Here is a 23,458-nt window from a genome sequence, read left to right as displayed (position 1 = left end):
GGTCGAGCAATGAGTGTACATCATTATCTCGACTTAACCTGTCAGGTACGTGGCTAACGGTACACTGTTAATACCGTTATTCCGATATTATTATTACAATTTATCATTACAAAGCACGTAAACGTACCTGACGACGAGATATCGATTTTTTCCCGAGAACGACGGAAAATTTACGACGGGCTAATTGATCGAGGATAAATGGGAATCGAAAGGAAAAAAAGTAACGATTCTCTAAGCTAAAATATTTTTTAATAATTAAAAAAGGAAGAGGGGGAAAAAAAAAAATTCGAGGAACAGAAACAGGATAGATAGATTAAATGGCGCAAACATCGTTACGTGATGTTTAAACTTAATAGCGGTTTATACCCTCGAGTTTTCATTGTAAAAAAATATCGACGGCGCAGAGTTGGCGCAGAGTACAGGGCCGCGTGTAAACATCGGATGGATTCGGTGTTCTCCCCACCGATACGAACAATGGTTGTTCACGGAAATCGGCCGTTATTCGAAATAAAATGTGGAACGTGGCGCGCATTATATCCGCCAGGAAGGATACGAAACGAAATTCGAAATCGTTAAATTTATTTCGAAACAAATAAATTTTTTTCAACCGCGGCTAATTACGATCCGTTCATCGATTTTACGATCATACGAGTTTACCGATGAGCGGCGGGAACTTTTGTCGATCCCAATCTTGAATTTGCTTCTTACCGAGAAGATCACGATTCTTGTAATCCACGTTGCGAAGCAAACGGATGATTTCGTTTATACGATTTCTTTCGATAAACAAAATGCAACGATCGAAACGTTTACACGGAAACGATCCATGTGACGTGTTATTATTATTCTTAGAGTAAGTATTTTTCTATTATAGATATTGATTCGAGATTTCTTTTCATTTTTGCCCGTAGTATATTATAATTGCATTTCATAATTTGGAACAAAGGCGCTATTAAAGTATCGTTACTTACGAAATACAGTCTTGAAATTGTCGTTTATTAAAGAATAACCGATTTATGATACAAAAGCAAACGTGGAAATTTATTTCTCGACTCTGTTCATGGGCTCTATCTTCGTCGAGCTGAACGATAGAGGAAGGGGTTAAAAATTTAAGCATTCCACTTGTTCTCCTTTTCTTTTCGATATTTATAACCAAACCCGTCCGTGTCTCCACTTGGATCGATTTCGGGAATTCGAACGGCTGATTTTTTTGAAATATCACGAATAGATCCTTTAAAAAAGATTATACAATCTTATACAATCAAAGTTGTTGCCAGCATGGAAAAGGTGAACGAGATTAACGAAATTATTTTTCTATTCGTTAAAAGAAATTGACGAGAAGGAAATTAATGATCGAGAAATGTCGAGGAATAGCAGAATAGCAGGTGAATGCGAGACCATCGTAACTTTATTATTAAAACAAGATGAAACCAATATAGATTTTGAATATCGAACAACAACTTAACATTCGACAAATTTCCTTTCTTTATATATGCAAAGATACGGAAAATTGTACACATCCTACAACGTACTCGTCACAATGTTTTCTCGTGCTTAAGCAGAAAATGCTAAAATATATATATACGTACTGTTAAAATTTTCCCTGCACAAGCGAAAAGCGTCGTTCATTTCGGGGAAACGAATTTGTCAAACACGAATAAGAAAGAAACGTTGTTCGACAGCAATAGAATCTACCTGCCGCAATAAAAGTTCAGGTAGAGCGAAGCTTTAGCCAAGCTCGGATTGGCCGAAGGGCGAGCGCGGAGAAGCGTATTTAAACGCCGTTCCCCGTATCTGGATAACACAGTCATCCCTCGAGCCTCGAACCTTCCGTTCATCCATCGAACCCTCTCGAATTCTAGAGAAAAGAGAATGGAGGTGGACGAGGCAACGACGAGCGCTCGACAACAGGCGGCGAGGACGGCGAGGAAGGGAAGTTTCGCGCAGTGCACGGCCCGGTTCGACGGGAGCAGGGACAACCTGAACAAATTCCTGGTGAGCGTGTGCCTGTACAAGGACGTGGAGAGGGTGAACGAGGAGCTTGCACTGCGCGAGCTGCCGCTGCTGTTCGAGGGGGAGGCGGCCGAGTGGTGGGGCAGGGTCGGCGGGGCGGCGAGCAAGTGGTCGGACGCGATGGCCATGCTGCAGGAGGCGTACGCGCCGAGGAGGGCGGCGTACGAGATATACGCGGAGCTGTTCTCCACGAAGCAGGAGGGGAACGTGGCCACGGACGAGTTCGTCAAGCGGAAACGCGCCCTGCTGGCCGAGCTGGCCGAGCCTCATCCGGAGGAGGCGCAGATCGACATGATATACTGGATGCTGAGGAAGCAGGTACGGAGGAAGATGCCCAGGAAGGCGATAATCAGCCTGGACGACATGGTGGAGAAGGGGCGTTACGTGGACAACATGGAGAAGAGGAGGGCGACGTTGAGCAAGAGGTGGGACGAGGAGACGATGGCCAAGTATTTCGCGAGGTCGGTGGTCAAGTGCCCCCACCACAAGAGGGACAAGGAGAAGTACTTGCACGAGCGGAACGAGGAGAGGTGCCACAAGTGCAACAAGCGGAAACACGTGCACGGCAAATACAAGAGCACCACGATGAGCATCGAGCGCGTCGCGTTGTGCAGGTTGGACAGCAACACGTTGCAACGTTTCGCCGCTTCGTGCAGCCTGGCCGACTCCGGCCAGGACAACACGTCCTCCTCCTCCTCCTGTCACCACCCATCGCCATCTTAAAATTTCTTTCCTCCAAAGATATCCAACAGATTGCCTAATGTTTAATGTTGGCTACGTTTAATCTTTATTATTATTATTATTATTATTATTATTGTATTTATTGTATTTTGTATAATTATTTTTGCAAAATTTTTTTAATTCCCTAATCCTTACAATTTTTTCTTCTTCCAAAAATATCGCGCGTTCGTGTATGCATAAAATTTTTAAGCTTTAAGATAATTGCTAGGTTTAACCTTCTATTATTATTATTATTGTATTATTTGTATAATTACTTTTGTAAAATTTAATCTTTCGTCGTTGTATTGGCGTCAATCGTTTGCGCGATGGCAAATATATTGTACCTGATCCAGTCGAATTGTTCGCTTCTTCCTTTTGGGAAAGAGAGAGAGAGAGAGAGAGAGAGAAGATGTAAGAGATGTAAATAAAAGATGTATTTTCGATCGAAACACACCTGTCGTTCATTTCGACCACCTTCGAATACGTAAATAAAACTTTTACATTTCGATTTTTTTTTTTTTTTTTTACCTATGCTTGCAATATAAAGAAAGATATAATTCGTCGAAAGATATTGAAAAATCTATATTGTTGTGCGATATTTCAATAATAATTTGGTTTGTCAGGTCGAAATATCGCGATTTATTGTCCTTCATTCTTATTTTTCATCTTCCAGTGTCAATTTCTCAACGAACAGAAGTAATTTCGTTATTCGATAACGAAAAATCGAGTAATCGCAATTTCATTACATTGCGTTCCAAAAAACTTGGGAAACTTTGAAAATAATATATTTCTATCGCCATCACTTCGGATAAAAATCCAACTATTCAACGATACATTGTTCCATAAGATTACGCTGAAAGAGCGTATTAGGAATCTGCTCGTGAAGCGATACTTGGAAAAAGAGTGAAACATAAATAAATATCGTCGTTATTGGAAAAGGTTAATCCCTTGCACTCCGGGCCTCTTTAGCTACCTTAAAATGATTTCACGCACGGATTAACACGTAAAACTTTTATGTTTCAATATTTTATCTATCTTTATAACATATAAAGAAAGGTAATTTATATTGAATATTAAATTGTTGGATATCAAAAAAAATCTATATTGTGATATTTTAGCGATAAAGTAATTGCCTAAACAGGAAACATCGCGATAAAATATCGTTACAAAGTTTACAATCCCAGTAACGTGCTCTCGTTTATCGTCTATTATTCTTATTTTTCATCCTCTTATGCTACATCTCTATTTTTACCACTATTTCCCTTCTCCTTATTATCATTTCTTAATAGAATAGAAATCATTTCGTTATTCAATAACGAAGGATCAAACTCATCTCCGCTTGAATTAATTTCATTTGCAGCGTATTCGAGACACGCTTGCAAAACTCGGAAACTTTGAAAATAATATTTCTATCGCGACGAAATAATTAAGATCACGTGTTATTTCAGATAGAAAACTTAACCATTCGATGGTACGTTATTCTACGCTTAATAAGATTATACTTGAATATCCGTTCACGGAGCGACATTTTAAAAAAAATCAAATATAAATAATTACGTTCGTTCGAATTGCCGCATCGATTCAAATGGCGATTGAGAGTTAATCCTGGAGAAAGAAAAAGGATCGTTAAGCGCAGTTCTTTGAATTATTAAGTTATTTCACGTTCAAGCGGGATAACGAAAATAAGTGTATTATAATTTAGATACATTTATTTGATACGTCTTTTACCACGTCTCGTGGAAAGTTTACACGAGATCGACTCGTTTGATGGATCGTCACAGGTTTCGAGTCCTTTCGAGGAAAGGAAAAAATCCATATATTTTCTTCCTATATTTTACATCGAGTAGAAAACTTTGTAACGTATCGATATAAATTGTGATCTATTTTATTGTTTATTACGAGAATGATGAAAATTAATTCTATCGAATATCGTCGATATATATATATATATATGAAAATGAAAAATTTTCGACTTAAATTCGTATTTGATTATCCGCGATTATCGTTTCGTTAATTCGACGTTTCATTTCGATACGCTCTACATTTGAGAATAAAATAGTTTGTAAAAAAAAAAGTACAGCCAAGCCGAACGAGATGTATCTGTATATGAATAAAAGTTAAATTTTGTATTTCGTTTCCGGTTAAATCCGGTCGATTAATTCGATAAGTTGAAAACTAATCTTTCAGAAATATATTATTTGGAAAAAAACAAAGTTTTCTCAAGTTTATTGAAATTATATAAAAATAAATTTTTAAACGAAGCTTCTTCATTCGATGATAATTAATTAACCATAAATTTTTCAAGCACCCCCTCTTTCGAAACGCTTCGCACGACATTTGAAATTTCCAACAACGTGCTCAAGAAGATTCTCTCGATTACCATCCCCCAATTATCCAAATATCCTCCTCGAGCTGGCTTTGATAACGAAAACGTGGATCGTGGCTGGCCAAATAAAGGAATACGTAAATTTCGAGAGAAAATTCGTGTTTGACGAGCTCGACGAGCAAACACAGCTCGTCAAACGTGGAAGGAAGGGAAACGACATCATCCTAGACATCTGGAACAACGATTCGATGGGTTAACGAACGATAAACCCTCCTCAACGCGAGAGAATATTTCCCAGCCGCGTCGAAGAACACGAGGCACGAATTTCAACATCCTCGATTTTGTCTCGCGAATCTAACGAGAACGATCCACTCGGCGCAAGCGTCTTAAGCTCTATATAAAATTTATTTCTTTCTATTAGTTCCTTAAAAAGTAGTTTCGATCGTTGGCGAGAATTCGGTTGAAAATCAGTTGAATCGAGAAGTGAAAAAAATATTCTCAAGTTTCTTTCTTTCTTAACTCTGCACTCGAGTGAATTTCTTAGCAAAAAACTTAAAACGATTTTATTTGTGTACCTTTGCGTGTAAAGAAAGGAAATTCGTATTAAAATCTACATGTCGGGGCACAATAAACATGTTACGATCCCACATTCACCGTCTTATTCTATTCTTATTTCTCGTCTTTTTATACCACACCTCTATTTTCCTCCTCCTCTGTCAACTCGATTTCTCAACGAGTAGAAACAATTATTTAATAACGAAAAATTCGTCTTGAACGTTCTTCACCGTCTATTATTACTCTTCTTACTCTTCATCTCGTCGCATCTCAATTTTCATCATCTATATCTTCTCTTTATCCTCGATTTCTCGACGAACAGAAATAACAATCCTCGAACAATCGTCCGTTCCGACGGTATATCATTCACGATAACGAGCGGCAATGGTAAAAAATATCGGGCAAAGTTGATGGAGCACGGTTCCTGTTCGAGGGACGATCGAGACGAGAAGCGCGATCCTTGCAAGAAAATTTAATCAACGCGACACATAATTCGGCATTGTTCGCGGGTATTCCATTAAATCGTCCAATTAAGTTGGCGCGCGAGGCAAGTAAATCGGTTGAGCAGCGCCGTCTGCCGGCAGTTTGACGCGGCCGTTTCGTTCGTGGCCGAAAGTGTAATTGCCCGTTCGAATGAAAGCCTCGTAAAGAGTTTCGAGAATCCCGTGCTGACAGCGGCACTGTCATAAATGGAAACAAGCCCCGTTTTCACTACGGCCGCGCAATCCCGTGTATAAATTTAATGGAATTTTTCGTGGCGGATAATCGTTTCGTTCGCGCAACAATTATCGATCCACGTTGCCTTATCTTTCGTTTCTTATCTTACCAAAGTGTACATTTTTTTAACGATACGGGAAAGAATTTGGAAAAAACGATATACCTTCGCGTCGAAAATTTTTCTACGTTACGCTTCGTTTCGATTACGATGCTACGCTTTTGTACGAAGTATTCGTTTATCTAGATAGTAATAAGTGTAAAGGGAATACACGAAGAATTTGGAAAGGCAATATAAAGTGTTTGTTTCGATCCGCGAATTTTGATTCACGAAGTTATAAGTTCGAAAAATTACGTTTCATTTCGATATGATTACGCTCGGTTTTTACGAAATATACATTTATATAATAAGTAGAAACGATGAAAGGATATGTGAGGAATCTGGAAAAGCAATGGAACGAATTTTGACGTCTTCGCATCGAAGGGAATTGACGAGGTTATAAATTCGAAAAGTTAGTGTTTCATTTCGATATAATTACACGCTCAGTTTTTACGAAATATACATTTATCTATTAATAAGTAGAAGCGATGAAGAATTTGGAAAAGCAATGGAACGAATTTTGACGTCTTCGAAGGGAATTGACGAGGTTATAAATTCGAAAGTTTACGTTACGTTTCATTTTGATGTCTAACAAGTATAAACGATGAAAGGATGCACGAAAGCAATGGAACGAATTTTGACGTGTTCGAGGGGAATTGGAACTATAGATTCGCGAAAAAAAGATTTCGAGCGCTCTCCGGTTACACCGCTGGCTCCATCGCGAGGCAAAGGAGGTTTTACTATATTAGAGCCCACTTTGCCTACGTTCTCACCGAATACGAACGCTGTTTACCTTTTACACACGTAACATCACCCCTCCTCCACGAAAGAGACAATTTGAATTACAAATTCACCACTTCGCCATTGTTACCGCCGCTCGCTGTATATATTCATCACGGTAATAACCAACTAAGCGAGAAAATGAAATTGCCGCTGATGCTGTAACAATTAAACCGACTGGTTGAAAATCAAAGGGAAAACGAACACTTCTCACTCTATCCAGCAACCTCTCGAACGACGAACGTCGAAAGAAGCGAGTATGTTCTTTGTTCATTTCCAAAAGCGTGAAAAGAGGAGTAGTAAGTGGCCAGACTCTCCAGCCAGACACGTGAAGGGAAGGAGGAGAAGAAGTGTAGGCAGAAAGAGCTGATCGAGCTGATGCGCCGTTGGAAGCGAAGCGAGAACAGCCTCGTCTCTCGCCTCCTCGCCGCGACAAACAATAAAGCCTGGCGAAACGAGGGAACAGACGATTCTGAGATAACGCGCGCTTGGAAGCTTAGGTAGTTTTAAAAATTATAAAGAGAACCATGTGGATGTGTTTCTCGATTTTCCTCGTTATCTCTCCTCGTTTATCTCGATTTCGAAAGATGATAATTCGATTATTTCTTCGTTACTGTTTTACACAAGACTCGGAAGGAGGAAGATGTTCTAGAATGGAAATACGTTAATTTTTAATTATTAGGTGTGCAAGTAACTTCTCCTCCAAATTCAACATTCACTGTCGTCGAATTTTCTCGATGCGGCTGAACGTTCATCCAAGTTAAAATTTTCCGTGATATTTCTCAAGCTGGAACGCTTCTCGCGCGCCATATTGAAATTGTTGACAGCGCTCGTCGCGACTGTTTTTAGAAACGAAAGAACGCTGTTTCGGATGGCGCCACGAGCGATTCGGTCGAAAGTTACGATCGTGGAAAAAAGAAGGGGAAGGAACTCATCATATTCCTCCTTTCGCCTTCCTCCTCGCGTGGAATCGAACCGTTTGATTTGCAGAAACCAGCCTTTTCTCCCCTCCGCTTTTGCTTCGTTCCCAGAGCGAGGTTGGGGAGCCTGGCGATAACATTAGCCGACGGATCGAAAACGAGCTGGCCGATGGAAATTTGACGTCGATTGTTTAATCGCTTTCGAGAAAATGCGTGTAACAACGCGTTCATCGGGAGAAATTGAAAGTTTAATCAAACCTGGACGGAACAAGAGTCGGGGAAACGGGAAAAAGCCTCTTTTTCCCCCGATTTTTCTTCCTTAGATTCTCGTTCGAGTTCGAGTATGAGAGCCGCGTCATTTATTTCCCCTTTCGTGTCATAGAAATATATCTCTCGAGAACGTAACGAAGGGAGGGAGGGAGGGAAGAGAGGAGGAGAGCGGTGTACGATATTTCCTCGACCGTTTCCACTGAATTAGAAGGACGAGCGTGGCGCGCAGCACACAACAAAGCCGATGACACGAACATTATTTTTATTGCAACGCGCGTAATTAAACGAAATAAATTTCTCTCGCGTTGTTTGTTATATTTATTACGTTTTCATGGCTCTTCGATCGTCCCCTTTGTCCGCTCCCTCCCTCTGTTTGCTCCGAATTCAGGAGGAGCAATCGAGTATTGTCGCAACGCTCATAAATATGAAATTCGATTCAATCGCTCGTTGCGTTTGTTTCTCTTTCCTTTTTCTCCTTCTTCTCGTTCCAACCTACGAAACTTTACAAACAGAAATTTTTACAAACAAAGGAGAAAATCTACGCGAAAAAATTACATCCAATCATTTTCCTTTGTTCGTATACGCTTTTTCCTTGCCTACTTCTAACAGCAAAATCCATCGATCCGTTTCGATTATTTTTCCCTCCCCCCTCGTCGAAAAGAAGTTATCACGACCCTCTTCCCCCTTTCTTCTTGCAATTTAGGGGATCGCCGGCTCGATTCGAGGTGCAAAGTGGTTCGACCGTTCGGTGAATAATAAATTAACAAAAGGGCGGATTATCGAGGATTACGCGCGGTTCGAGTCCGCGGGATTATTGAACTTTTATCGACAGGGGGGGGGGAGGAGGAGGAGGAGGAGAAGAAAGGAAGGAAGAACCAATCGGAGGAAATGGAAGAATAGGAAATGGAGGAGGGCCCGAAGGAGAGGAGACGGCTGGCAATTCGCCGATCCGATAAACTCGATCAGCTTACTCATCTACCCGTGTACCTCTCCGCGTCTAATGATCTTTAAATCCGCTCCTCGCGTCTTTCTCTCGCGACGTCGGAGGATCGTTTTCCGTGGCGGGAGAGGGGAAGTGAGATTTTAACTCGTGGTTGTAATTGACAAGTTTGCGCACCGATTTGCATTAGGAAATATACGTGTAACGATAAAACGTGTAGGATGTAAAGGGAGTGCAAAGGGAAATTTGAAAGGAGTTTAATGGAGCAAGAGGTGAGATATAAATGTGAATTATACGTTGGATAAAAAAGAGGGATGATCTCTGCATCTTTATACAGTTTTAAAATTATATATACCGTATGTATGGTAACATAGGAGGGAGGAAAGAAGTAAAAGGTAGGAAATAAAATAAATGAGTACACGATCGGGATAATATCTTTAGAAATCCAATATCAATAATGAATCATGATGAAACATTTTTGGCTACGTGAGTCAGTTTTAGAAGCAGTTTTAGCAGGACAATAGAGGAAAAGAAATTTCTATCCCTGATAAAAATATTTAATGTAAAGTCACGCGCGTTACGATACGTCAGATGGATAGAACAAGGTTTCAAAATTGATCTGAAATTTTCATTTTTTTAAACTATGATTAATTCTTCCAGATAATAACAAAGCTAAACGAACATACCCCGCTATATCTGTGTGCATGATTCGTTCGTTCTAAACAATTACGCGGGATTTAATTCTTTTTCGTCACGAATTTCAATCGATAATACAGAACCGAGTCGAGAAGTTGGAAGCTTGTTCGGGTTTGGAAAGTCTTCGAACGATTGAAACGATTGAAAAAGTAGATATTGCAGATGGTTAACGAAAACCAAGAACTGATATACAAAGTTTATTCCATTTACGTTCCCACGGCTTCTCGAACAGTAACATTTCGGCTCAAAGAGAAACTCGATTGAGCCACGCTGGCCGACGAACGTGTTAATTAATCGTGAAAATAACGTAAGAAAAAAAGTAAGGAACGAAAAGATATAACGTCAGAAATGAAAAGAGGGACGAGCGTGACCTGTTAGCCCTGCTCTCTTTATATAATATAATGGAAATGTAGTATAAGAAGATGAAAAATAATCTATTTTTTAAGAGCAAGTTATTGGAATTGTAAGGTTTCTAACATTTTATCGTTAAAATATCGCACGCAAAACTACTATAAAATATTAAAATACGAAAGTTGGAGAGGGTTGATATAATGAAATTCGGTTTTTCGATTATTGAAATATGTGTTTGAACAAACATCGTCCAAAAATTTCCCATCGTATGATGGAACGATTCGTCTCGATCACGAATTTCGAATCGAACGACAATTTATTCTTTTTTCTGTGTGTGTCGAGGACAAGGCTCGTGAAGCCCAAGGTCGGCCTTTATCTTCAACGGTTCGAGTAATTTACGAGCGGCCACGAATTTCTGCTCTCTGGATCTTTAATTTAAACAAAGATGCCGTGGCTTGCGCTTACCTTTGCGCCATCCTTCGAAAAACCTCTGCATTTTCACGAAGAGCAGGGATTGGGGAGGGGAAAAACCGAACTGCTCGTCTTGCAGTCGAGTTGGAATGGAAATAGAAGATGGAATTCAACGACGTTCGAAATCGAAATAACCGCAAAGAAGTTAAAAAAAAAGTGTAAAGGATCGTATGCAAGTTCTATTAGATAGATACCCCTTCGAGCGACAGTTTAGACATTTGTGCAAAGTGGTTCATCTTTCGACTTTCAAAAAATTAAATAGAAATATGGAATTCCATCGATCGTAATTTTAGTATTAATAAGAAATTGTTTAATATCTAACGTGATTTTTTTATATTAAAGAAGATAACATTATAGGAATATTAATTATAATAATTTAAAGTATAATTTATAGGAAATTAATATTTAATTTATCAGTTTATAAATTAATAATTTTAAAAATATTATTTTTAGGTTATAATTTCTTTAAATATATTTTATTGAATAATAAAATTGGAATAGTTTTTATAATATTTATATATAAATTTTATTTATAAAAAAATTCATTTAAAATCATTATTATCTTGAGAAATATTAATGTCAAATAATACTGGATATACGAAGTTCCAATTCAATACTTTCTAACTAACGATATGCATGCTTGTAATAAATGTATTATAATTATTGCAATTGGTCAATTTCAAATTTTGTTGACATAACTTTGAGATTTCCCTTTTACCTCTCATTGTTTAAACAGGTTTCATTAATATATTTATATTTCGTTCGTCAAAAACTGTAAATGCAAGCGTTCGAATATTTTCGTTACCCACTCTATATAGTTGGAATATATCCTGTGTTGCCGGCTCGGTTTTTAATGTCGCGCGGATTTTTTTAAAATTAAATTTTTGAAAATTCTGCGAATGAAAGGGAGGAATTGAAGAACGAAAGCACGGTTATTTATAATTACTCGGCAAAAAAGTTGCGAGCAAATATAACGAAACGCGAGAGGGAATTTTACGAGTGAAACACGGTTGGTTGGCTCGCTTGTTAATGTATAATAATTGAAATGGGATCGTTAACGTCTTGGATGAGAGAAAAGAAAAGAAAGGAAGTTGAAATTGTAGAAATCCTTGAGAAAAACTGAGGAGACTGAAATGAATTATCTATAAACGAATACAACGATTTGATACAAAATTATCGAATCAAAAGAACACGTTCGACTTTCAAAATACGCGTTGAATCCGAAATTCGGGGTTTGTTTGATTTTCGGCTCGACGAAGAAGAAGAAAAGAGGGAAGAAAAATTGGTCCCGCGAGTCGTTTATCGGTTTAAAAATCCTTGGTGGACACGGGTTGCGGAAAAATGGAAGAAAAACGAGGGTTGGAAACGGTAACAAGAAGGCGCGGCAAAGGGCCGCGTCAAATTATTCTGGATCAACACCACCAGCCCCGGGCTTTTTGCGCCGAGGAAACGTGGAAAAAGTCGCGGAGAAATTTCCCCTCCCTCCCTTCGTTACAACCGCGGTCAACGCCTCTAAAAAAAATTAACGAGAACTCCCACCTTCCTTCCTTCGTCTTAAACGATATAACAGTTTCAACTGCGGTGATATCGCGCACCGAAACAATTCTCCATCTCTCTCTCTCTCTCGAAAGAATATTTCTCGTTTCGTTCGCCTCCTTCTTTCTCCTCGCTCGTTTCGTCGGCCGGACACGATTCGTCAACCAACGGCGTGTCGGTTGGAAGGGGAAGCGAGAGCGCAGCGCCACCGCGTTCGTTCGTCGTAACACGCCTCTTGCAAATCCCACGCGAATGTCGCGCACGGCCAACCAGACGTTCCAATTTTCGACGAAGGAGGAAGGATATAACTCGTCGGAAGGAATTCGAACGCCGTTGAATTCGAATTACACGGTGAATCGTCCTGATTAACGTTCCTTAAGCGGCGATTCTCCTCCCTCGGCCTAGGACACGGCTCGATGACGAACGCTAATATCCAGAAAGAGGGAGAGGGGATGCGAGCGGCCGTGGGATTGCGATTCTCGCTCTATCTCGCTCCATCTCTGTCCAATTGGGTACGCAGTAAGCCAACAACAGCCGTGCAAACTGCTTGATTCACGCGCGATCCGTTTACGGCTTTCTCAGGAATATTGATGCGATTGTTGGCGTTTCGTACACACGGCCACGGTTTACGTTTCACTTGATACCGCGGATAAGCGGATAAACCTCCAAAGACTCGATTCGCTCCGATTCGAATTAACCGTACACACATTGTTCCCCAACTTTGGATCGCGATTAGATTTTCCCCGTCCTTGCGCGCTCCATTCCTCGTGAATTTGATACTTCATCGGTATATGGAAGGGGAGAGATGAGGTGGTTCTCAACCTCTTCTTCGTACACTTTTAACAATTTAAAAATTCGACGACACGCTACTTAACGAGACAAGTCGAAAGAATTTTATTTAATTTATCGATCGACGTATCTACGATGTATTTTGTACAATTAGCATATGTATTCGTAGAATTCGGAAAAATAAATTACACATTTTGCATCCTGTAAAATGTTACTACCCCTTCGGTTCAAATGCGGTATCGATTGATAAAGAAACGTAAAAAAAGTAAATAATTTCCATTTCGAGAGGAACCACGGAAAAGTATATTAAATTTTGTCAAAAATATTCGTGATTTCTTTTTCTCTTTAATTCTTTTCATGAAAAAAGCAACACCTTTCGACCTTTGAGTTCCAAAAAAAAATAAATCACATATTTATTATATCTCGAAGCGTATAAAAGCATCGATCGAAATCCTCTTACAACCGTTTTCGACGATGTTCTTCCCTCGAAAAAAAAAAAAAAAAACGAACGGATTTCACTTCTACTCGAAAACAAAAATTCACGCACTTTTATCGACCCAATCTGCGTTGCAAATCTGCGTGTTAAGAGGAGAAACGACGTTCGCGGATCGTCGATTCGTTGATCCGACAAACGGTTGGAAGAATTGAAAAAAAGGCACGGTACGAGAAATTAAAAGATCCGCTCGCGCGAATCCTCTTCCATTCCACTGATCCTCCTCCTCCTTCCATCCACAAATCGAGGGTCGAGCAAAAAATTCGCGCAACAACTGGTTTGCAATTTGTTAAATGCTCGAGAGCATTTACATACGCGAAACAATTGCTCACGGAGAAGAGAATGGATACGACGAGCCTTTCTTTCCGGTTATTCCATTATCCAGCGAGGGGAGGAGAGGAAAAAAGGAGCGGATCGGCGGTTCCCTTTTCACGGCGCGCGGAACAATCGATGGGCGGCGGTGGTGGGCCATCGAAACTTTGACCCTCCTCCTCCTTCTCCTGCTGCTGCTCGAGGAGGCTTTCCATCGCGGTAACAACGCGGTGAAAACAATGAGGGCGGCAGAAACCCCGTTAATCCCGGTGGCAAAGCGCGCAACTTGCCTTTCTGAATGAAAATTTATGACCACGCTGAAAAGTGAGAGCGAGAAACCCTCTCCTCCCCGATAATCCCTTTTCGTTGATTTCGCAGCCGAATTCGTCTTTGTCCCTGCCGGGCGGGGACGTTGTTTCAACACGTCTCCCTCCCAAGAATAATTCCTCGAAGGGGGATGATAAGCGTTAGGCAGAGTGAGAGTTTTGTTTTTAATCATTTGACTGCTATGGCGAAACCACATACCTCGTTGTTGAAAAAAAAATAAAATCTCGTTTATTCCAGACAACAGTTGCGATTGTTGCATCAGCGTAATATTACGCTCGTGATCCGTTAATAAAAATACGAGAAAGAACTCTTTCTCGCGATCGTTTCATCCGCGATGTTACTTCCAACAATTTACCTTATCGATCATCGAATTATAACGTTTCGACATCGGTGAATAAACGGTATATATATATCGAGAAGAAGAAACGTTTGGATTTATTTTAGAGCGGGAAAAGTAATTGGATTGCACGCCATAACGCGTTGGCGCACCGTCGACGAGGTCCACATTGAAAAAAGTGTTCAGTCGGCGGCCAACGATCGCTGTACAGCGTTGCCGTTCGCGCGAAACGCTTCAACTTGGAACATTCGGCGGTCGAAGAGCTAAATAAAATATCTGGCTGGGGGAAGCTAACCGACGTACCTTTTCGCACAAATTAATACCGTCCAATACCATCGTGTCACCGTTCTTTCCTTTCCAACCTTGCTCGAAAGAGTTTCAACGATCGATCGTAATTGCAACCTTAGTTCTCTACGTTCTTCGTATATACGCGTGCACGGTTGATATCCGTCTCGCGGTGCGATGGCGCCACCGTCAATAACGTCCACGTTTCGACGCTTTTCGTTCGAATTATCGGGGGAAAAGAGACTCGGAACACGATTTAAGAGGTGGTAATTTTACACGATGTTTACGAAAAAATATTCAGCGAATCACGCTGAAGCTCTTCGAAGCTCTTGAAGCATTTATTAAGGATTCGAGCATAAAATTCATTCCCGATATTCTCGATAAAAATTATTATCGAGATGGAATGGAAAATTTCGATCGGCTGAAATCTCGAGATCGATGTTTCCCTTTATTACGAACGTGTTTCCAGTTCCGTCACGGAAATCGCGACTTCGTCGATTTGTATCGAGTTGCCGAACTCGAGGAGGTATTCGAAGAATGGGAAACGGAGAGAGGGAGGGGAGGGGAGAGGGGAGTAACAAATAACGTCGCTGTTTGACGATTCAACGCGCGACGAAACGCGTTGGAGAAATTGGAGAACGACCACCACCCGAGGAAAGAAATCTATTCCTTTCGCTATTTTTTATTTTCTTTTTTTGGTCCAATATCGGTGTGTGTGTGTGTGCCGGTGCACTAAGTGGAAATTGAAGCGACGGTAAGTTGGTTTCGTGGCACGCGAGACGTCTAATATCCCAATGGATTTAATCTCGAGAAAGAAAAGAGAGCGTGTGTCTCTATCCATCGTTTGTCGTTCGTTGTTCCAAGTATCGATCTCGAGCGAATCAATTTTTTTTTTTTTCTTTCCTTTCTCTTTCGCCAACATCGTTAAATCAAAGAGGACTGCGAAGCGTGGATTTTATTTTCAACAGGATTTTATTTAAGCACTAAGACTTCGCAAGTCTTAACCTTCAACTTGAAGTTGAAAACGTTAAAAATTTCGAATAAAGTTAGTTCAAGCAAGTAATATTATTATGTTTTGAACAATAAATTATCGAAGTAACTTTATTCTAATAACTTCAACTATTATATGATAATCGTTGCTGACAAATTTGAAGCAAACTTGGGAACAAACTCGTTGAAAAAGTTCAATCAGTTAAAAATAAACTTTAAGTAATTACTTATTAAAAATGCTTAAAAATACTCCAATAATTTTATATTTTTCGTAATAACCTCCGATTATTATCCTCCTTCTAAACACGTATCAATCAATCAAGCTCGATAAAGAAATTATAACACCAAGTAACTCGAAAACGTTCTCCAACTACTGTTTCCTCCAATCCCCTCTTATTGTTTGCATTTTCACGATTGAAGAAAAAGCCAAGATCCGTGAAGGAATAAAAAACAAAATTCAGCAACGACACGAAGCGAAAGTAAACCGCTCGTAATACAAAGGAAACAGTAGATGGAGGCACCGTGTTCCTTCAAACTCGTTCATCGTTCCGACAAGGATTATTCTACTTCTGAAAAAGTGAAATTTAAATCGTAAAAATGTGGATACACGTTAGAAATTCTTCGCTGAGTCGATTTCACGAACGGTTTCATTTTAAGGCCAATTGTTGTGAATTCCTCGTATTCGCGGCAACGATTCGTAACTCGGCTACAGATGTTGCCCGATTCAACCAACGTCCAACGGCTTGGCAGCTTACAGCTTCTAGCACAACGTTCAAGTTTCGTGCGTCATGTTCGGGACCAGATGTTATCAACGTTATGGGTATAATATTTCTAAACATTCCAGTTCTACAGTTGCCCCTCCCCTTCGACGGTTCTAGAAGCGGCGATATTTACGAAACACGTATCCAAATATCGTGTCAAGTAGGTGGAATTACAAGATGGTGGAACGAGAATTTTATTCGTACTCCTCGATCAATTGTCGTTTTTCGCTTAGGATTACGCGGATCTTTCTCTCTTTTTTTTCTTTTTCGTTCTGAAAAATCAATAATAAATTTTCTCGTAAAAAAAAAAAGAGAGTACATCATCGTCAAAATTAATTTTATTACACGTATTGGTCCGTTTATTTTGAAAGTGGCGTAAGTTTGTTTTGGCAAAAGAATGAGATAATAATCGCACGATTCGTGATTAATTTAGCGTAAATTACTTAATATTTAATAGTATTGAAAAATGTCAATGATTCGTTCGATATGAAATTGGCCGACAAAAAAGAAATCGCGTAGCGATTGATCACGAAAGTGGTGCAAGTCCAATTTCCATAGATGGCGGCCACGGAATTTAAGACGTTTAGATTTATAGACGGCTACGTGTCGGGGAAGAGCGCCAAAATTTGAAAGAACGGCACTTTTGTGGCGCAACGATGCCAGACCTATTACGTTCGAAAGATATAAGGATGTGGAGCAATATTTCCAAACACTGCCGCATAACGAGCATAAATAAATAATATCGATATCTCACGTTTTAAGTAAGAGTTAATAAAAAATACCAGCCCTGTTATTATTTATAAACAAACTTGGATCAATACGAAATATATTCTAAGCGGCGTTTAATTTTTCACGATTGAAATTAAATGATTTTTACAATAATTACGAAAATGGTGTAAGTCCAGCCTGTAATTATTTTAATTGAATAAAAGAAATATAATTAATTTATACTTTTTAATCGACTAATATGCTAATCTTTGATTTTCTCGAAACAACAAAAAATGGACTTGCACCACTTTCAAGAAATAAACGAGCCATATATATACTGGATTCAAAAAATAATTTCATGTCGCTAGTTCGAATTATATCCAGCCAACTTCGTTCTAAACCGTGTTGTTATCGTATATTTTGTGGTATGTTTATAAGAAAAATTCGTTCGATTCTGTGCGATTGCATTTTTCGATAACAAAGATGCGAAAGACCAAAATATCTATTAATGAGAAAGTGTGTATTAATGCCAGTGTGAAAACTGGTTTTCAAAATTGATGACAAAACCGATCGAAGCATCGACTGGAGAAATCGCTACGAGATTAAATTAATCGAATTCCGAACTGTTCATGACTCGGTTTCGTTTCGTCATGAAAAAAAACGAAATTATATTTCACGATAAATTTCTCTTCTCCTCCCAAAAAGAGAGAAAACGCCTGTAAAAGTTTTCGAAAATACTCGGTTGATCGTTAAACAAGCTTGAATCCCATCGCGAATAAATGAGTTTAATTATCGAATTTTCGAAGAGAGTTTGAATTTCAATTAGTCGAATATTTACGAAAATGAATATTAACTTGGACCGAAAAAGTGGAAACGTTTCCAAAGTGTGCGTTCCGCAAATGCGGAAACCGTATCATTGATTAAGTTGGAGATTAAATCGGGTCGGGTCGAAAGAGAGCATTGATAATTGTGATAAATTGGGTTAATAAATACGGGAAGTTTGGTGGCGAAAAAATACAGGAGAAAACCGCCGTGACAAAAGACGAGGATCGTTGAAAGGATTAGTTTCCGGAACTTAGTTTCCGGTGCTTAATTCAATTCATTAGGACATTAATTGGGCCGAATTAGGTAGCAAATGTAGGAGAACCGAAAGAAAAAACGAAAAAGAAAGGATCATCGAGTTGAATATAAATACTCTTCAAAATGCATCAAACACTGCACTTGGTGGAAAAAAAGTCTCACGGGACGGTGCAGGGACAAGAGGAGCCTATCTCCACTTCAGACGCTTTGTCGACATCACACGCTGCACAGCAGTTACATATATACGTAGAAAAGCTATAAATCGAACACTCAGAATCGTAATCAAGTCTAATTTATTCGTGTACATACGATTATTACCTACTCAAACACGAAATTACATTTACAAATTAAACTGTCGTTACAATACGTAATTGCACACATCGTTGAGAAATAAACAAATTTTTATATCGATACGTTAGAATTCTATTACGTACGCTAATATATCGAGATTTGGATATAGATCATCGTTTTCTTTCCATCATGAAATCGTACGAGCATAAATTAACGCATCAGATATCTTCACCTATTCGCCTGCTTCCACGAAAGCAATCGCGAGAGAAAATTTTCTTTGGATACGCGAAGTGGCCTCTCCAAGGAACGTTGGCCGTGTAAGTGCACGCGCGTTGGAAACTCCAAGGTTTCCAAGGTGGAAAAGCACGGTGACAGATGCGAGACGTTTAGCGGAGGGGGGGAGCTGCCGCTTAATCAATCTAAGATGTCGGCGGATATTGCGGCAGCGCCGGGCTTTTAGGCGAATTTCACGAAGGAGCGGCCGAGTCATCAACGCGCGAGATATTTCTCGACTTTCCATGTGGAAATTGCACGCGCGTGTAGAAGCCGAGCGGAAATTAATCACCAAGTCGATCGTTTCGTTCGATAATTCGACGGCGACGGTCAACGGAGTCTGACCGCAAGTTTGACGAATTAAGTTCGTTTCTTTTCACGAAACATCAAGTCAAGTGATCGTAAACCATTTCTCTACTCGTTGCTCGTCGATTTTGCTTCGATCGGTGCCTTTATTTTGTCTTCAACACAGTTTTTCACAGACTTTGCATAACTTTTTTCCTGCAGACTTACTCTTTTCGGATAATAAGAAAGTAAAATACGCCGAAAATGTTCTCTTAGATCACGCACGAGAAACGCAATCGCACAGAATCGAACGAATTTTTCTTACAAATAAACCACGAAATACCAACTCTCAAAACACACGGTTCAGAATGAAGTTGGCTGGATTCAACGTTCAACGATACCAGCGACACTCGTGCGAAAAAACGAAATTACTTTCCGAGCAACACGGTTTAGAACGTAATTGGCTGGACAGACGCTCGAGTAGCGACACTCGTGTGAGAAAATGAAATTACTTTCCAAACGACTCAATGTATCAGGCGCTCGCCGTTGATCGATTGGACGATGTGGATCATGATCTGTTCGTTAATTTATGTATTATAAAAATTGCGAAAAGGAAACTTGTGACAATTTTAAATATAAAAATCGGAGATTTTCACAGGGAAAAGTTTCAGGAAAAAATCTTTGTCTTTCTGGAAGACAATAGGGAGATCCCTTTATATCGAGGAATTCCGGTGAAGCAACATTTTTCAAATAGACATTCGGTTCCACTTATCTCGAAGCGGACACTCCTCTCCTATTTCCCGCTTTTTCCTTTCCGTTTCACTCAACTGCTCCATGCACCTAGCTTCCTTCTTCCTTTCCGTCGCGTTTCGTTACCTTTCGACGTTCCAAATTACCATCCTTCTACAAACTTCTTACTGCTATTCCACTCTCTCTCTCTCTTTTTCGTTCCCACGATGAAACACGCGGCAAACAAACGGTCAAAGTTTTCAATAGCGAATCGAACGAGAAATTTTCGATGGTCGTTTTACACCAGTCAATAACCAGTTGCGTTTTAAGTTTCTGAAAGATATCGGGAAGCGCACCTGTCACGGTGGATCGAGCACGAATATCTCGAGGGCGATCGGTCGGAAATCGATCGAGCCACTCTCGCGATTCCTCCCGGAGGAGAGAAAATATGGAGAGCGTCGATTCTTTTGAAAACAAGAAAGGAGAAACGAGTTTTAGAAAAAAATTAAAATCTAATCTCTAATCGAAAAAAAGAAACACGACCGATTTCATTTTCGACGAGGGGAGGAAATCGACAGTGGACGTAATTCACGGTGGAACAAACGGGTGGTAAAAAAGTGAAAGGAAGGATGGATGGATGGAGAGAGCGGTTGCAGGAGGCTCGTCGATCGAAGGAATCGAGGAGAGGTGAAAGAGGGGCGCGGCGAGAGAGAGGCGCTCGTTAGATGCATTTTAACGCTATCAGAAATTCCTCGCCTCCTTTCATCACTGGCAGACACTCTCCCCCCTCTCCCTCGACCAATGAATTTACACAGTATTTCGTTCCGAGTTTTAATCTCGTTTCGCTCAATTTCGCCTTTACCCGGAGCTTCGCTCCTCCTTAAGTCAGGGGTAATGAGTGAACATGCTTCGGCGAGCATTCTCTCCGCTTCAACGAGAGAGAGAGAGAGAGAGAGAGAGAGAGAGAGAGAGAGAGAGAGAGAGAGAGAGAGAGAGAGAGAGAGAGAGAGAGAGTCTGCGACGCGACGCTCCTTAAATCAGCAATTTTCAATCCGAATTTCTTTCGTAACGCGATGTAACACTTTCGATCGTGCTTGGATTCCAAATTTTTCTCCACGAGATATTTCGTGTGATAATTCTCGATTTAATTCGTTTCGTTTCGTTTCGAGCCTGTCGGAGAGCAATTGCGTTTACCTGTAGAATCCGCCGAAATTCGAGTGAATCTCGTTTCGATTCGAATGTTCGCGCGAAGCAACGAAAGATGTAATCAGAAATTCTTCGTTTCGATTTTCAACGTTTATTTCGTTCGATGTTCTGCGAATTTTTAAAAGATTCTGATGTATTACGACAACGTATTCAAGACGAAGTAATAGTTCAATTAATATTTCTGAGTATGAAATCGTAAATTATTTTGAAGTTTTTTTTACTATCACGATTGTATTTCGTTTCGTTCACTAATAACGTGTGGTTTCAGGATTATCGACAAAACGTCTGAAGGATTCCGCTGCGTTTTAAAAACGCTTGAACATTTTCAGCCGTGATACTTTCAATCCCACTTTCCTTTCCAAAAGTACGAAATATTCTTACCTCGCTATATCATTGTTCCTCACTGTTCTTGCACGTAATGTAAATATAAAACAACTCTCTTTCATATTGTTGAATATCGAGTTTCACGAGTGGATAAGTAACAATAAAAAACGATAATTATACATTCTTTTTGTCGAATCGAGTACGAATGCATGAAGAAACGAAAAGACATCGATTATAGCAAAATGGTCGACAAAAATATGCATAACCCTATTTTCTTACTTGTCGAATTAATAGCTCCTCTACCGGTATTCAGCGCGTGGTGTCAGCACTGTCGACAAAGCGTCCGAAGTGGGGATAGGCGAAGGATCGTCCTGTGAAACTTCTTTAATATTTCAATTCAATCCCATTTTCGTTCTACTAATTCCTTTCCAAAAGTACGAAATATTCTTACCTCGATATATCATATCTCGCTAATTATATCTTTTTAGTAGAACCGAGAATGCACGAAGAAGGATCGAAAAGGCATCGATTACAACAAGAACGACGAATTCACGTACAAAAGCGCGCATAGCCCCATTTTCTTACTAGTCGAATTAATAGCTCCTCTACCGGTATTCAGCGCGTGGTGTCAGCACTGTCGACAAAGCGTCCGAAGTGGGGATAGGCGAAGAATCTGCTTCTTTCCAGTGAACGATACCGCATATTTTCCATCCCATTCTTGTTCTTGTAGAAATTATTCTTCTTATAGAAATTCGATCCGAAAATGCACGAAGAAGGATCGAAAAGGCATCGATTGCAGCAAGAACGACGAATTAATGAAAAATAAAAGCGTGACTCTATTTTCTCCATACTGCGCAGAAAGGATAACCTCTCGGGAGGATAGCGGCAATAACGTGGAATCCGTAACAAAAGGCAAGGCTTGAATTTAAGATGGACCGTGAGACTGGGAGAAAAAGTGGTGGAGAGAAAACAAGAGGACAATTGGGGGAAAAGGATTGCACGGGAACGAATCGAATAATTTAACGAAGGGATGAAACGAGTAAGCTCGAAAATTCCGAACGGCAAAGCGTTCTGCTACGATCTCATCTTGTTTCGCGTTTCATCCTAGCGCGAATCTTTTCCGCCATATTTTCCGTCACGCGAGGGGAAACATTCTCCCCCAGAAGCACAAATCACGAGCGAAAAGAATAATTTCGACGTTTCACAGAAATATTTTCCTTCCTTCTCTGCTTTTTTCTTTTTCCATTCCACGACGTACGAGAATTCCTTCTTCAAAAATTCCTTTCGATTCTGTCACGGTTTTCGATCGAAATCAATAAAAAGAAATTTAATCCAAAACGTTCGCTCAAGCACCTTGTTCCCTCCCGTCCATAAATTAAATAAATCGAGACTCCTCTCTCAACGCTCCTCCAAACCAAAATTTAAATCCATCCGCGATGAAATTGAGGAAATTTTCGATAGAAAATTTTTCGCGTCGGATATTTCGTCAATGGCCCAGAGAAATGGCCGACTGAATTATACATTCCGTTATCGTGGAAACGTCGCGATAACAATTTGTCAACTTGGATTCCGACTGGGTATCGCGCGTCGTACGTATCGGCAAATAATTTAGCAGCAAAGCAAGCAAAAGACTCCCTTTTCGAACGATTTTCCTCTATTTATTATTCGTCGAGATTGACGGCGGAAGAACGTATACGGCCGGATAATTTTCGGATAATAGAACGATTACTTTCTTTAGCGTTAAACTTCGTTTATTCGACTAGGGTTGAACAAAATCGATAATTTCTTTCCAACATCCAAGAGTCTCTTATCTTTATAGCCGCGTAAATTTTTTATCGCAAGCAGCTGCTAGTAGAATTACATTCTACGTTGCACCTCG

General features: G+C 40.0%; 1 protein-coding gene and 1 long non-coding RNA gene across 2 annotated transcripts in view; one reads left to right on the top strand and one right to left on the bottom strand.

Moving 5' to 3' along the window:
* LOC147657621 (uncharacterized) overlaps positions 1–23,458 on the bottom strand; it is a 142,734-nt gene that overhangs the window by 95,004 nt on the left and 24,272 nt on the right. The window lies entirely within an intron of this gene.
* LOC100868115 (activity-regulated cytoskeleton associated protein 2) lies at positions 1,870–2,733 on the top strand. The gene has a single exon (XM_003690975.2). The coding sequence runs from the start codon at positions 1,870–1,872 to the stop codon at positions 2,731–2,733; it is 864 nt and encodes a 287-aa protein (XP_003691023.1).

The sequence above is a fragment of the Apis florea genome, unplaced genomic scaffold, assembly GCF_048593485.1.
Source record: "Apis florea isolate Af1SG1 unplaced genomic scaffold, ASM4859348v1 contig_3068_pilon, whole genome shotgun sequence".
NCBI classification, from domain to species: domain Eukaryota; kingdom Metazoa; phylum Arthropoda; class Insecta; order Hymenoptera; family Apidae; genus Apis; species Apis florea.
Note: the sequence above shows the minus strand (reverse complement) of the source record. Positions and strands in the feature narration are given on the sequence as shown.